This window comes from Polypterus senegalus, chromosome 8 (assembly GCF_016835505.1).
Source record: "Polypterus senegalus isolate Bchr_013 chromosome 8, ASM1683550v1, whole genome shotgun sequence".
In the NCBI taxonomy this organism is placed as follows: domain Eukaryota; kingdom Metazoa; phylum Chordata; class Cladistia; order Polypteriformes; family Polypteridae; genus Polypterus; species Polypterus senegalus.
In genome coordinates this window covers 106,858,979-106,871,099 of record NC_053161.1, presented here as the reverse complement: position 1 = coordinate 106,871,099, position 12,121 = coordinate 106,858,979, and the positions used below count along the sequence as shown (strand labels likewise).

Sequence of the window (12,121 nt, the reverse complement as noted above, 5' to 3'; positions counted from 1 at the left end):
AAAAACAAAGAGAGTTTCTTTACTAAATGGTTTACACTAGTTGAAAGCATTCAGTTCTTTTTGAACCACCTTGTATTTATAGTAATTTTTTGGAAGTTATATTGTATAATGTCATCTGCTAAATAATAACAATAATTAATCAAAAAAAAAAGGCTAATATTAAACATTTTTCTCATATAAGGCAGCTTCTAATGCCAAGCTAATATATTTTTTGTTTCTTAATTTATTTTATTCACACAATGTCTTTTAAAATTACATGAAAATCCAGTGGCCCTGAGTTTTTTTTCACAAGTGGCTTCGATGTACCACAGCATAATTATGAAAATAGCAGAGGGCAGTGCTGTTCAGCCCAAGCCACTGAGCGCTTTCATTGTTATCAAAGGCTCTTTCAAAGAGCCTGGTCCAGTTTATTATTTTTCTTTTCCCTTTTAAATGTTGGAAAGAACAGACTGACAGAACGATTTGCAGCTGCTAGTGGTTTCCTTTGCTGCCGGCACTGTAATTACAAGTGAATTGACATCCACTGACCTCTAGTCTGGCCTCCAGGATCTGAATTTGCTGTTGATCCTTCATTCTCTCCTGTTCCAGCCTCTCAATGAGACTTCTGTTGTTAGATTCTTCATGGAGCAGCTATTCAACAAAAAATGTATGTATCATTCAAACCCTGCCATTCAAAAAGGAATAAAATTATAGCAAATATAGAACTTGAACTTTACCATTTAACTGAGCTAAGCCATTTGTATGGCACCTCAATGCTGCATTCACTGCTGTTTCCTCGTTAGATAAAGATCTGCCCTTTTAGTGCCTTGTTAGTAAATATAATTAACTTCTTCAGGTGCAACTATAAGAAGACTTCATTTTAAACTGTTTCATCTCTGCTTTTGTAATGCAGGACCATTTGCAGCTCAAAACAAGAAGGCTGTGTTGTTCCTTAGCGCTAAGGCAATGCCTGTTCTAATCCTGTTCTAATCATAGCATTTGAATTTTCAGAATCTCACTTAGCACAAGATAATTTCAAAATGAAGCTATTGTACTTCAGTATATAATGGAAAGGAAACTCCCCATCAGTAAATATGACTCAAATCTACATAATTCAATCCACATACAGATGTCAGCATAATTTACACAGAAGAAAAAGGAAGCTGATCAGTTTGGTCAAGTAAAGCAAGTGGCACATTGCGCGATTTCTAGTTAAACTTGACAACTGCAGTGGCTGATTTTGATGCCTGTGTATGTCAGATTATACAAAAAGAATTTGCAGTGTTTGACAATCTGCATGATTTTCCAGCACAATTTTAAATTTCTGAAGTATTGTGAATTTCCCACTTTTCTGACAGGCTGACAAACCCAGGGAAATACAAATGCTTTCCTGAAATGGCAAATTCAGTCATATTCTCAGCCATTTTTCTTCATTTTGCCATGATACATTACACAAGAGATAATAGACAGACAAGCCTCTCTTCTGTATGTGAGGTCCAAACTACTTGCGTTCTTAATTCCTCGTAATTGCCATATATGCATTGTACTTCCGGGTGAACGTTCATTGATTGTGAACCCTCACACACGCACACACACAAGGCCACCCCTATGACTTAAGACACAATCAGATGTGTTTGACTCCTTGGACTGAGTTGCAAGGCTGTGTAAAACTTACAGAAGTGTGCTGCGTCGGCTTGTGACTCACTAAGATTATGTAAATGAAATCTGCGAGTGGAAGTCCTTGTTGTGTAACGTGGCAGGGCCTTAACTTGTGGGGCACCCCCCACTATTTCTGACTAGGCCTTAGAGCTGAACAGTTTTTTCCAGGGGTCTCTGCTCTCAGCATCCCACCCTTATTTAACACCTTATTGCCTTCCACTGTTGTTAGTGTCTTTGTGTCATTCATAGTTTACTACATTTCATTTAAAAGTAGAGCATGCAGACCTGAAATCCTTAAAAGCTCTTCACTCTCTGGTTGCCTCTAGCATGTTCTAGTTAATTTATTTAAGTTTTCCAGTCCCTTTGCACAAAATGGTGTCTTCTACAAAAAAAAGCATTTATTATCTTAAATGTAAGGACTATCTTTTTTTTAAATGAGTACAATTTAATAGACAAATATAAAAGAAGGAAGCATCCAGAGACATCACTAGCATGGTATTTTGAATGTTTCTGTTGCTTTTGAATTTATGTTGCTTTAGCTCTTCAAGTAATATACTGTATAGCGTTAGAAAAATGTAATTTTGATCATTTTTTCTGATAGAGCAATGGAGGTGTGTAGGTGAGGGCTTTGTGATGGACTTGTGTTCCGTCTGGGATTGGCTCTTACTTTGTGCTCAGTACTCCAGAATTAGGATCTGCTACCATGTAAGCCAATATGGACTAAACTTTATGAAGAAAATTTATATATTACTTATTTGTTTATTATTTGCTAGTTGTGCTACCTGGGGGTAGGGATGGGTTGAAATCTAAGTAATCAACAGATATCAGTGTTAATGTTTGCAGTGCACAATCTATTGGAATGTATTTTGTAATGCATGTAATAATAAAATGCTTTGTCATTCCAAAAGATGGAGCATCACAAACATTTGTAGTAGTAAAATGCCTTACTACAGATGTATGTAAAGCACCATCTGTTGGAATGACAGAGACGGAGCAACAGAACAGTTACACAGATACATAGACACTTATCCATTTATTAAAATGTATTTTCTGAACTTGTTTACTCAAATACAGGGTCATGGTGGGGCAAAGCCTATTTTAAAACTGTGAAACTGAAGGAGTAGTGTTAATTACTAGGCTATCATGTCTTATCACTTTTATCTATCCATTTTCTGACCTTGCCCAATGCAATTTCATGGTTGTTGGGTAGCAAAACTAGTCCAGTAGCATAAGACACAAGGCAGAAACCTCCATCATGGGTATATTTCATAACATAACACAACATTCTTCAACCCAATTAATTCATTTCAGGGACATGGCTTCAGGTAAGTTCAGCTTACCCCAACAGATCAGAAGACAGCTCTAGATTGAAAGTCCTTAGCAGGACCGATTCAAACTTCCACAATACACCAATATGGAATCACAAATTAGCCTGATCTGCATATCAAGTCTTTGCAATGCAGGAGAGGGGGCTGCAAACTCAACATGAACAATGACACAGTGCTGCACCTTTGTGATATCAGCACTAGCCACTACAAAACCATGCTTCTCCCATCATGTATTATATTATAATATTAGCAGAGGTATCGCATGCTGCCCATGGTGCAATATGTGGTCAATAAAGAAATTTTCAGGCGGAAAATTCAGAAGTCAAAAGTTCACTGGCTGATTGAATTGTGATGGGCAACTTTGCATACCTGGGTCAAGTCCCAAAATTGACACTTAGGGGACGCTTCATTAATAAGTGAAGGTGCAGTGAAATTTCACAACGAAACATAGTCTATGGTCTTTCCCTGTACAAACTGGGGATGTGTGCAAAATTTGTCAGAAATAGGTTCAACAGTGTGGATTTGCATACCAGAACACCCAGATACACACATTTAATCTTTATACTGCATAAGATATTATATTATTCACTACTTTACCATGCTGCTTAATTTCTTTTGCAAAGATATCCAAGGTACAAGTCCTAGTGCTTCCTGTCTTGCTATATGGTTGTGAGACATGGATGCTATACAGTAACCTGAGATAAAGACTGGACTCCGTTGGCACTATGTCCCTTCGTTGAATCGTTGGGTATGGCTGGTTTGACTTTGTGTGAAATGAACAGTTGCTCATGGAGTCCAGAATGAGGCACATTACCTGCATTGTAAGGGAGCGTCAGTTATGGCACTCCGGCCATGTGTGCGCGATTCCCCGAGGGTGGTTCTGCTTGCAAGATCCTCACTGTTGGGGACCCGAGTGGCTGGACCAGGTCAAGGGGATGCCCATGTAAGACCTGGTCATGGCAGATAGTCATTTCCAGAGAGTGGGACTGGACCACATGTCTGACTGGGGGGTTGCCAACCAGGATCCCGAGCTGTTTTGTCGTGTGGTTGGTGCGGCAACACCCTGTACCAGTGCATGCTCCCCAACCTGATCTGACCTGATTAATTCATGGTTAAATTTTGAGGGGGCAGGCCAGAACCCTCAGAGAAAGGCAGAGATGCATGAAAAAATGAATGGTACAAAATAAAGGGCGATCAAAATCAATTAGAAGGAATTTATCTGTTGTTCTTATATTTGTATTAATGTTTTACTTGTAATCAGATTACCAGCAACTGATATTGTTATGGCAGTGAATTAAAATATGGGATAGTGTTTTTATTAGATATATAATGGCAAGATTACTATAACTTTACAAGTCAACTATTTTAAGATGGTGGTCACCATGAAAGGTTCACAATAGTCAATTTTTAAGCATCACATAAAACTACTTCTACATCCAAACTTGGTAAATTACATGTTACTGCTAGGTTGTGACAAATGTGTTCTGAGATTTTTCAGGTTAGAAAGACAGAAGTTTCAGAGTTAGGTATTTATAGTCACTAATCATAGTGTCGCAGAGGTGATGTGCGATCTGTTGATTAGCACATACAAGTAAGATATTCACCGTACTCTGTACATGTGACAATAATGAGCCTATAAAGCAGGGGTGAGCAACATCGGTCCTGGAGGGCCGCAGTGGCTGTAGGTTTTTGTTCAAACCCAGTTTCTTAATGACGGCTCAAATATTGCTTATGAAGCACTTATTGCTCAGTCACATTTTGATGCTTCATTTAGTTGTCTTGCTCGTTAAGATTCCCCATTCTTAACTGATTATTTCAGTCTTAAACAGCAGCATTCACTGCTTTTAATCACTCCTTATTAGCAATAAGATGCAAATGACAACAAAGCCAGCAGTTCTCCATGTAGCATATCTCCATTTATACTTGTGTGTATTCATCGAGAACTATCTGGTTTAATAAAATGTTTGGAAGGAAACAAGGGAAAAAAACTAAAGCACTGAGAAATACTCCTCTGTTTTAGACTTCAAAACATTTGGATAATATCCTTGGAAAGGAAAAAAATGAAGAATGACCTGATATTAAAACACTAGGAAGCAATAAAATGAAATAAGGTCTGATATTGGCAAGGACTGGTTTCTAGTTAACCAGCTTTGTTGGAACTGCAACCCTCCAGAACCAACGTTGCTCATCCCTGCTATAAACCTGTTAAAACACTTTGAGGATGTTGTTTGCTTGTTCACTTCACATTATGTCCATTCTTCCAATGCAGGTTTACATGGAGTCAAAACCTATCCTGACTATCATGGGATGACAACACTGCGAGAGGTGGGTAGTAACGAGTTACATTTACTCTGTTACATTTACTTGAGTAACTTTTTAAGAAAATTGAACTTCTAAGAGTAGTTTTACTGCACCATACTTTTTACTTTTACTTGAGTACATTTGCGAAGAAAAAAACGCTACTCTTACTCCGCTACATTGGGCAACACTCGACTCGTTAATTTTTTCCATTTATACATTAAACTATATTTTTGCAAGAGAGAAGTTGCCAGTGGATCAGTGTTTCACCAATCAGACATAGCCATGCAGTCATATGCCCACACACAAACTTCCTGCGTCTTGCAGCCTGCGAGAGACTTTTTAGTCATGTGGGGCTCCTGTTCACTGCTAAACGGTCACAGCTTCACTGCAAGAACCAGACCATCATTCCCAAGCCTGCCTTTCAGGTCTTTTAACCTCATGTCTTTTCTCCTTTTCTTTGATTCGCCCTTCTTTTTTGTGCTGACCTGTATATATACACTCCCGTCTCTGTGGGCCTTAATCACACGCCGCAGGAAGCTAATAAAGCACTTGAGAATGATCGGACCCGCACGTGCAGGTGTCACTCGCTCCAACTACTTCATTAACTCCCCGCAGTCGTGCAATTGCGCCCACGGAGAGTGACATGGCTTTATGGATTTGAAACTGGCCTTTTTAGCTGCGGACCCGCTACACCACAAAGTGCATATGCAATATTATACTGTCAGTGTACAGTATATCTCGTCACTGCAATTAGTTTGCACTGTTCAAACATACATGTTACCTACTGTAGGTATTGGCTTCAAAAGCTTTGTTGTGAAAAACTGAGATTTGGAACTTTGTGTTATTTGTGCATCTTTATTACTTTTTTACTCTTTCTTGAGTAAGTTTTTCGTGGACTACTTTTTACTTCTACTTGAGTAATATCATTTTGAAGTAAAGCTACTCTTACTTGAGTACAGTTTTTGTCTACTTTACCCAACTCTGAACACTGCACACCCCCTTAATGACCTCAATCAGAGTCGCCAATGAGAAAAACACACTTCATAAATATATGGGAGAAAATTAGGGTGCTTGGAGAAGATTCACACAGATGGTGACTCGGATTGGAATCAAGGCCGAGTCCCTGGAGATTTGAGGCAACACTGACCACTTCACCTCTGTGTCCCTTTACCTCAGTTTCACTTCTTCACTTTTTAGTGCAACAAAATATGTCAGCACCATTGAAGAATACTGAAAGACTGGTATCAGAGCTTTTCCTTTCAAAACTAAGTCATTATAAATGTGGCTAACCTGTTTTGCATCAAACTGTGAGTATAGGTGGCCCAGTCATAATGCTTGCTAAGCCGTTTAAGTCAATTAATTCTTGTTAAAATAAACAGTTCAGACATAACAATACACTGGTCCCTTTAATTTGTAATGAACCAGACTGCTTGATGACTAACACTGATCCTAAAATATAAACTCTATCTGTATACCATGAAGTACTCCTCAACATCAAAGCCGGCACAAGGAATTTGCTGACATCTGGGTGTTTGATAAAGGATTTACACACATATTGACTGCACTGGAAGGCTGAGCTGCTGTTTTTTGTCAATGCAATCTGACAAGTGAGATAGAAGACAGCAACTGATAAGACTGCAAGTTAAATTGATTCATTTGCTGAACTTGTTTCTTATGCCATAAGTGTTTAGCTGCTTCATATGATGTGCGGCAACCTGGGATGAATATAATTACCAGCTCCCAAAGACCGCATGAAGGAGAGTATCTTTTGTCAGTTTGCTTTTTCATTACAAGCTTCTATGCACTGAAGAGCAAATAGACATTTATAAAATAATAGGTGAGTGTGCCCAAATTGGATTGATGCTGCCATGATAGGCTGACAGTTTATTGTTCCATGACACTAACTTGGATTAACAGGTCAGAAAATAGAGTAACATACAGTATTTAGTATCAATTACCTTATTCATTTTAACATCACTCTATTACGTGGTGGTTAGCACACCAGTTCTAGGTTCCAATCCCACCCTGGTCACTGAATATAGTGGATCTTGCTCTTTCTTCCCATGCCTATGCAGGGTTTCCTCCTGTTAATACTTGCTGGTTCCCACCTCTCAAGGATGTGCTGCTTAGACTAACTGGTGTGTCTAAATTTTCCAAGTATGAGTGAGTATAGTTGTACCCTGTATCATGGGCTCCCTGTGTAAGACACCCCTTGTTATCTTATCTTTAAGTGTTGCTATCCTTGTAGTCCCTTCATTTACTGTATAATTGTTGCCCTACAGCTTAAGGCAAAGGAGGCCTGCTCAATTGAGAGAAGCCAAGCCATTAGCTGGCAGCAGGGATTCACGGGAGGAACCTAACAGAGCAGGAGTCTCTAGTCTCCAGCCATGAAAGGTTTCAGTGATAGCTGCTTTTTGGTCCATCCAGTTTCTAAATGTGAAGCCTATTCTTGCTGTTAATGAAACATATTATGTTGCTCTGTGACTTATCACACCTTTAACATTTCTAATATTGTCGATTTTCCTTTTCATTATTTATATAGTTTGTGGGGTAAAGCCAATTTCTACTGCCTAGACCTTTATGTTTCTCAATGATTTCTTTATGATGATTTGAATGTAAATTTAGGATCAATATGCACAAGAGCCAATACTTAAATGCTGGTTGGCAAGCTGTCAGCTTCCTTGTTTTAACGGTTTCATTGTTAATTGGCAGCGGGTTAAGAAAAATAAAAAACAAATACTGTAAATCTCAACTAAGTGAACTAAATTTAAACCCCAAAATGTATGTTCTGTTCAGAGCAATAACTGGAATTAAAATCTACCAGCTCCAAGGTTGAGGACCACCTGGGCATTTATCATAGCCCTTTCTTGAGATTTCTCAAAATTGGGAGAGTGGGTACATCAGGGTTACCAGATGATGGTATGAGCTGGTACCCCTTTATTTTCAAAGGCTGAAAAAGCTACCCTGTTAGAACGCAAGATAATGACAGATCTTAATCACAGTAATAATAATAATTCTTTGCATTTATATAGTACTTTTCTCACTACTCAAAGCACTCAGCAATTACAGGTTAGGGGCCTTGCTCAAGGTAAGAATCAGATTGAATAATATTTGGGATTTGAGTGAGAAGGGAATGCTGTTACATGTTATTCAGGCTACCTGTTTTACTGTGTTTGCTTTATGATTACTCCTTTGCCGCTGTTAAAGTCAAAAGAAAAGAGAGTTCCATGTGTCTCAGAGTCACACAATGCTCTTTGATGTATTTGAATTTCAAGACTGTACTTTTTTGTACCCAATGTAACTTTGGATTGGATTAAGCAGGTCTGAGAGTATTGTGCAATTTTATGTAACTTTCGTGTTAACGTTTGTTCCATCGAATAACAAATAACAGTGCCAATGTAGATGGCAGTATCTTCTAAGAGCATCTTAGTAATGCTCCTTCATTCATCCTTCTGTGTTCCAATCTTCAAGCAGTGGATTTAATAATAGGCTGTGTAACAAAGGTGAAATCTGTTTCTCTCACTAAAACACAAATCTGTTAAAGTCCAAGAGATAACTGGATGTATCAGAACTGACTTATAGAAAATAAAAGAAGAAGAAAACAGTCAAAGTGATTCAGTTAGATATTTTGGAAAGCCTGCTGCAATCATTCATTCTGTATTTGCTTATAAAAATGCAGAGCTACGATGGGCGCTAGAGCCCCTCCAGGACAGCAATAAAAAAACACCAGTCCCTCATTGGGCATTCGCATCAACCCATGCTATCTTACTCATTCACTCATACAGGACAAATTCAGTCTCAAAAACCAGCCTAACCAGTAAAATTCTGAGCTGTGGTAGGAAAGTAGAATTCTCAGAGAAACACTTCCACGGGTTACTAACCCATCACATAAGCGAAAACACTCAACTTGCCTTGGTGGGAAAAGTATGGCGAAAGATGTGCCTCCAATGGTTAATATAAGTAATCCTCCTGACAAGGCTATACATAGCTTCAAAAAATAACAAACATAGAAAATGTAGCAATTTCACATGAGAGGCAATTAAATAGTTACATTTATATTAATGTCCTTGATCCAATAATCAGTACAACTAGCAAAGGTTATAATATATAAAACGTAATTATCAACATGTATCCTAATAATAAACAGATAATGTTGACCAGAAGAATCGACAAAGGGACATTGCATTACTTTCAAGAACAAGGAGAAGGGCCTAAATGTATTGTACGTTTCTTTGCTTATCCAGGTGTATCCTTAAACATCCCATGATGTAGAGATTGTACATGACTATGAAAGAAAACTAAATGTGCCATTTAGATTATGGTGTTGTCTATTGGGTGCAGGTGCCACTTCTCTCTACATATTAAGCAATAAACTAGGACAGGATGCTCATGGTAGAAACACTATGTGATTATCTTTCTCTGGATGTTCAGCACTAACCACTGGAAGCTGGTGTATGTCATAGTGAGGTTTCCTCTTTTGGGGAATCTGTCCCTGGTTCAATTATAGTATTGTCAGAGTTTAACCTATTATTCTAGTGTTTTTTTCATTTACGATCGTTTGTGATTCATGTTTCTGGAATATGTCCCTATTTTCTTTTTTATTACATAATTCTTTAATAAATATTGTTATGTATATTTCTTTTTATGTATGAATTATTTCAGCTTAGCCTATGTTCTTTGTCCTTTGTGCATTGAGCGGGGTTAGGAGCTCCTGGTAGTGTGGCTATGGGGACCCCCCTTAGGTCTATACACAGTGCGAGATGCTTCTTTCCTGTGCTGAGACATTAGTTCTACTACCGTTGTTCAGCTCGTTTTGGATACCTTTCAGTTTGTAAATTTATCATTTTTTGATTCTTTGCTTTATGAATTTTGGTCCTGTTTTTTGTTTTTTTGATTTTTGAAAAAATACTTGAATTTTGGTTGCCTTTGTGAGTCTCCCTGCTTTTAAATATTTCCAAGCATTTTTGCTGGCCTTTTTCTACCCTACTTGGAAAAACAATACTGTAATAACAAGAAGATCTGCTTTTGTTTTTTTTTGTTTTTTTGCCAGGGGTTTTCTAGTTTCCTTCTCCCTTTTCACATTTATAGGCTTTGCCAATTAGGCCAAAAACCTGTTCAGAGTTTCAGGACAAAGTTTACCTCATATTGTTCATTTGTATCCTGAGGCCAAGATGAAACCTTTTTTGACTTTTACAAGCCCTGAATCATACCATTAATGTCATTTAGTTTATGCCTAGTTACAAAATCACAATCCAGATCATGGGACAATTATTTTATAATTGTGAGGCAGTTTAGAATTTAGTTTGCATCCAGAAATTGTTATTTAAAAGTTTAACTATTTTACCATCTTTTCCATGATGCAAATTTGTTTTTGTGGGTGCCACCATTTTGTGGAGAGGTCTTTGCTTCAGTGCTAGGGTAACAACCCAGTAGTGAGCGACTGTGACATCATGGGGTGGGTGTATGAAGGTCATGAAAAACATTTCCTATTCATCTGTATTTGCAGATAAATAACAAAAGATTAACATCTGTTAATTTAATTAGTGTTCCCAGTAAATGACTTCTGTGCTATGTATTTTCAACAACAGTTTAGGGTTTTGATTTTTGCTTGAAGACAGTGTTTATTTGACTTCCTGGTAGCAAGTCTTTTGGCTCATGTCTCTTCTTCTGGTCCTTTATTTTAAAAATCATCATTACCTTCTCAGTGTCACACTGTATAACCTTAATATTTTCTAGCGGACATCAGTCCATTGTTCTGTATGCATTTATGAAGAGTAAATATATGTATATCCACACTTTGCTCCATTGTTTCAGGCACAATAAACTGAGAATGGTTTCGGACACCGTCTTCTTCTTCTTCTTATAAAAGACGGGACAGCAGCCATAACCTGAGGGACTGTAACACCACCCAAGGATGATGTGAAAGCAACAAGAGGGGCTGAATCTTTCAGTAATGCAACTTCCAGTGATACCTCTTCCCAGGAATATAAAAGCAAGTGGACAGAGAGGCAAGTTCACAAAATTTCTTCAAAGGTGTCAGAACTATGCAAAAATATAGTCTGTTAACTGAAACTATTAAGAAACATAACCTAAATATTTGGTTTTAAGAATATATACCGGAGTTTTGATACTTGGTTTGATCAGTGTCACCCAATGGCTACAATATACAGTATACTGTATGTATATTCAAAGTAATTAGGCTCAAAGATCAGTCCAAAGACATGCAGGTTAGGTGGATTGGCGATTCTAAATTGGCACTAGTGTGTACTTGGTGTGTGGGTGTATTTGTGAGTGTCCTGCGGTGGGTTGGCACCCTGCCCGGGATTGGTTCCTGCCTTGTGCCCTGTGTTGGCTGGGACTGGCTCCAGCAGACCCTGTGACCCTGTGTTCGGATTCAGCGGGTTAGAAAATGGATGGATGGATCAGAATGACTTATTAATTTTTCTTTAATATGCATCAAATAGACTTTGTCAAAGTTGGTAAGGACAGGTGGATAAATAATTCACTGGAGTGCCAGGTGTCTACCAAACATCCCCCACTACATTCATTAATGCATTCTTTGATTCATTCAGCTAAAGAACAAGATACGGATGAATGTCAATTCATTTCTAGTAGGCTGGCCCCATTTATAAGAAGTAAAAATGCTTACTGTCAGCATTAATGATAAAAATAAAGTCTAAGGGTATTGCTCTTAGTCAGTTACACTTAACCAGCTATTTGTATGTGCCTAAAGACGTGCATGTTAAGATTCTTGACTTCCCCCGTGTCGGAGAGACGCCGTTTTACTGGATGCGGCCGCTGGAAGCGATTTAAAGGCAGGGGTCTCCAACTCCGATCCTGGGGGACCGCAGTGG

General features: G+C 38.3%; 1 protein-coding gene across 1 annotated transcript in view; it reads right to left on the bottom strand.

The window, feature by feature from the left end:
- Positions 1-415: 415 nt before the first annotated feature.
- The window catches only part of LOC120533620 (lamin-L(I)-like), a 118,716-nt gene continuing 107,010 nt past the window's right edge, over positions 416-12,121 (bottom strand). The window contains exon 8 of the mRNA XM_039760536.1: positions 416-630. Coding sequence (XP_039616470.1) covers positions 472-630 — 159 coding nt within the window. The 3' untranslated portion in view covers positions 416-471. The remainder of the gene's footprint in view (positions 631-12,121) is intronic.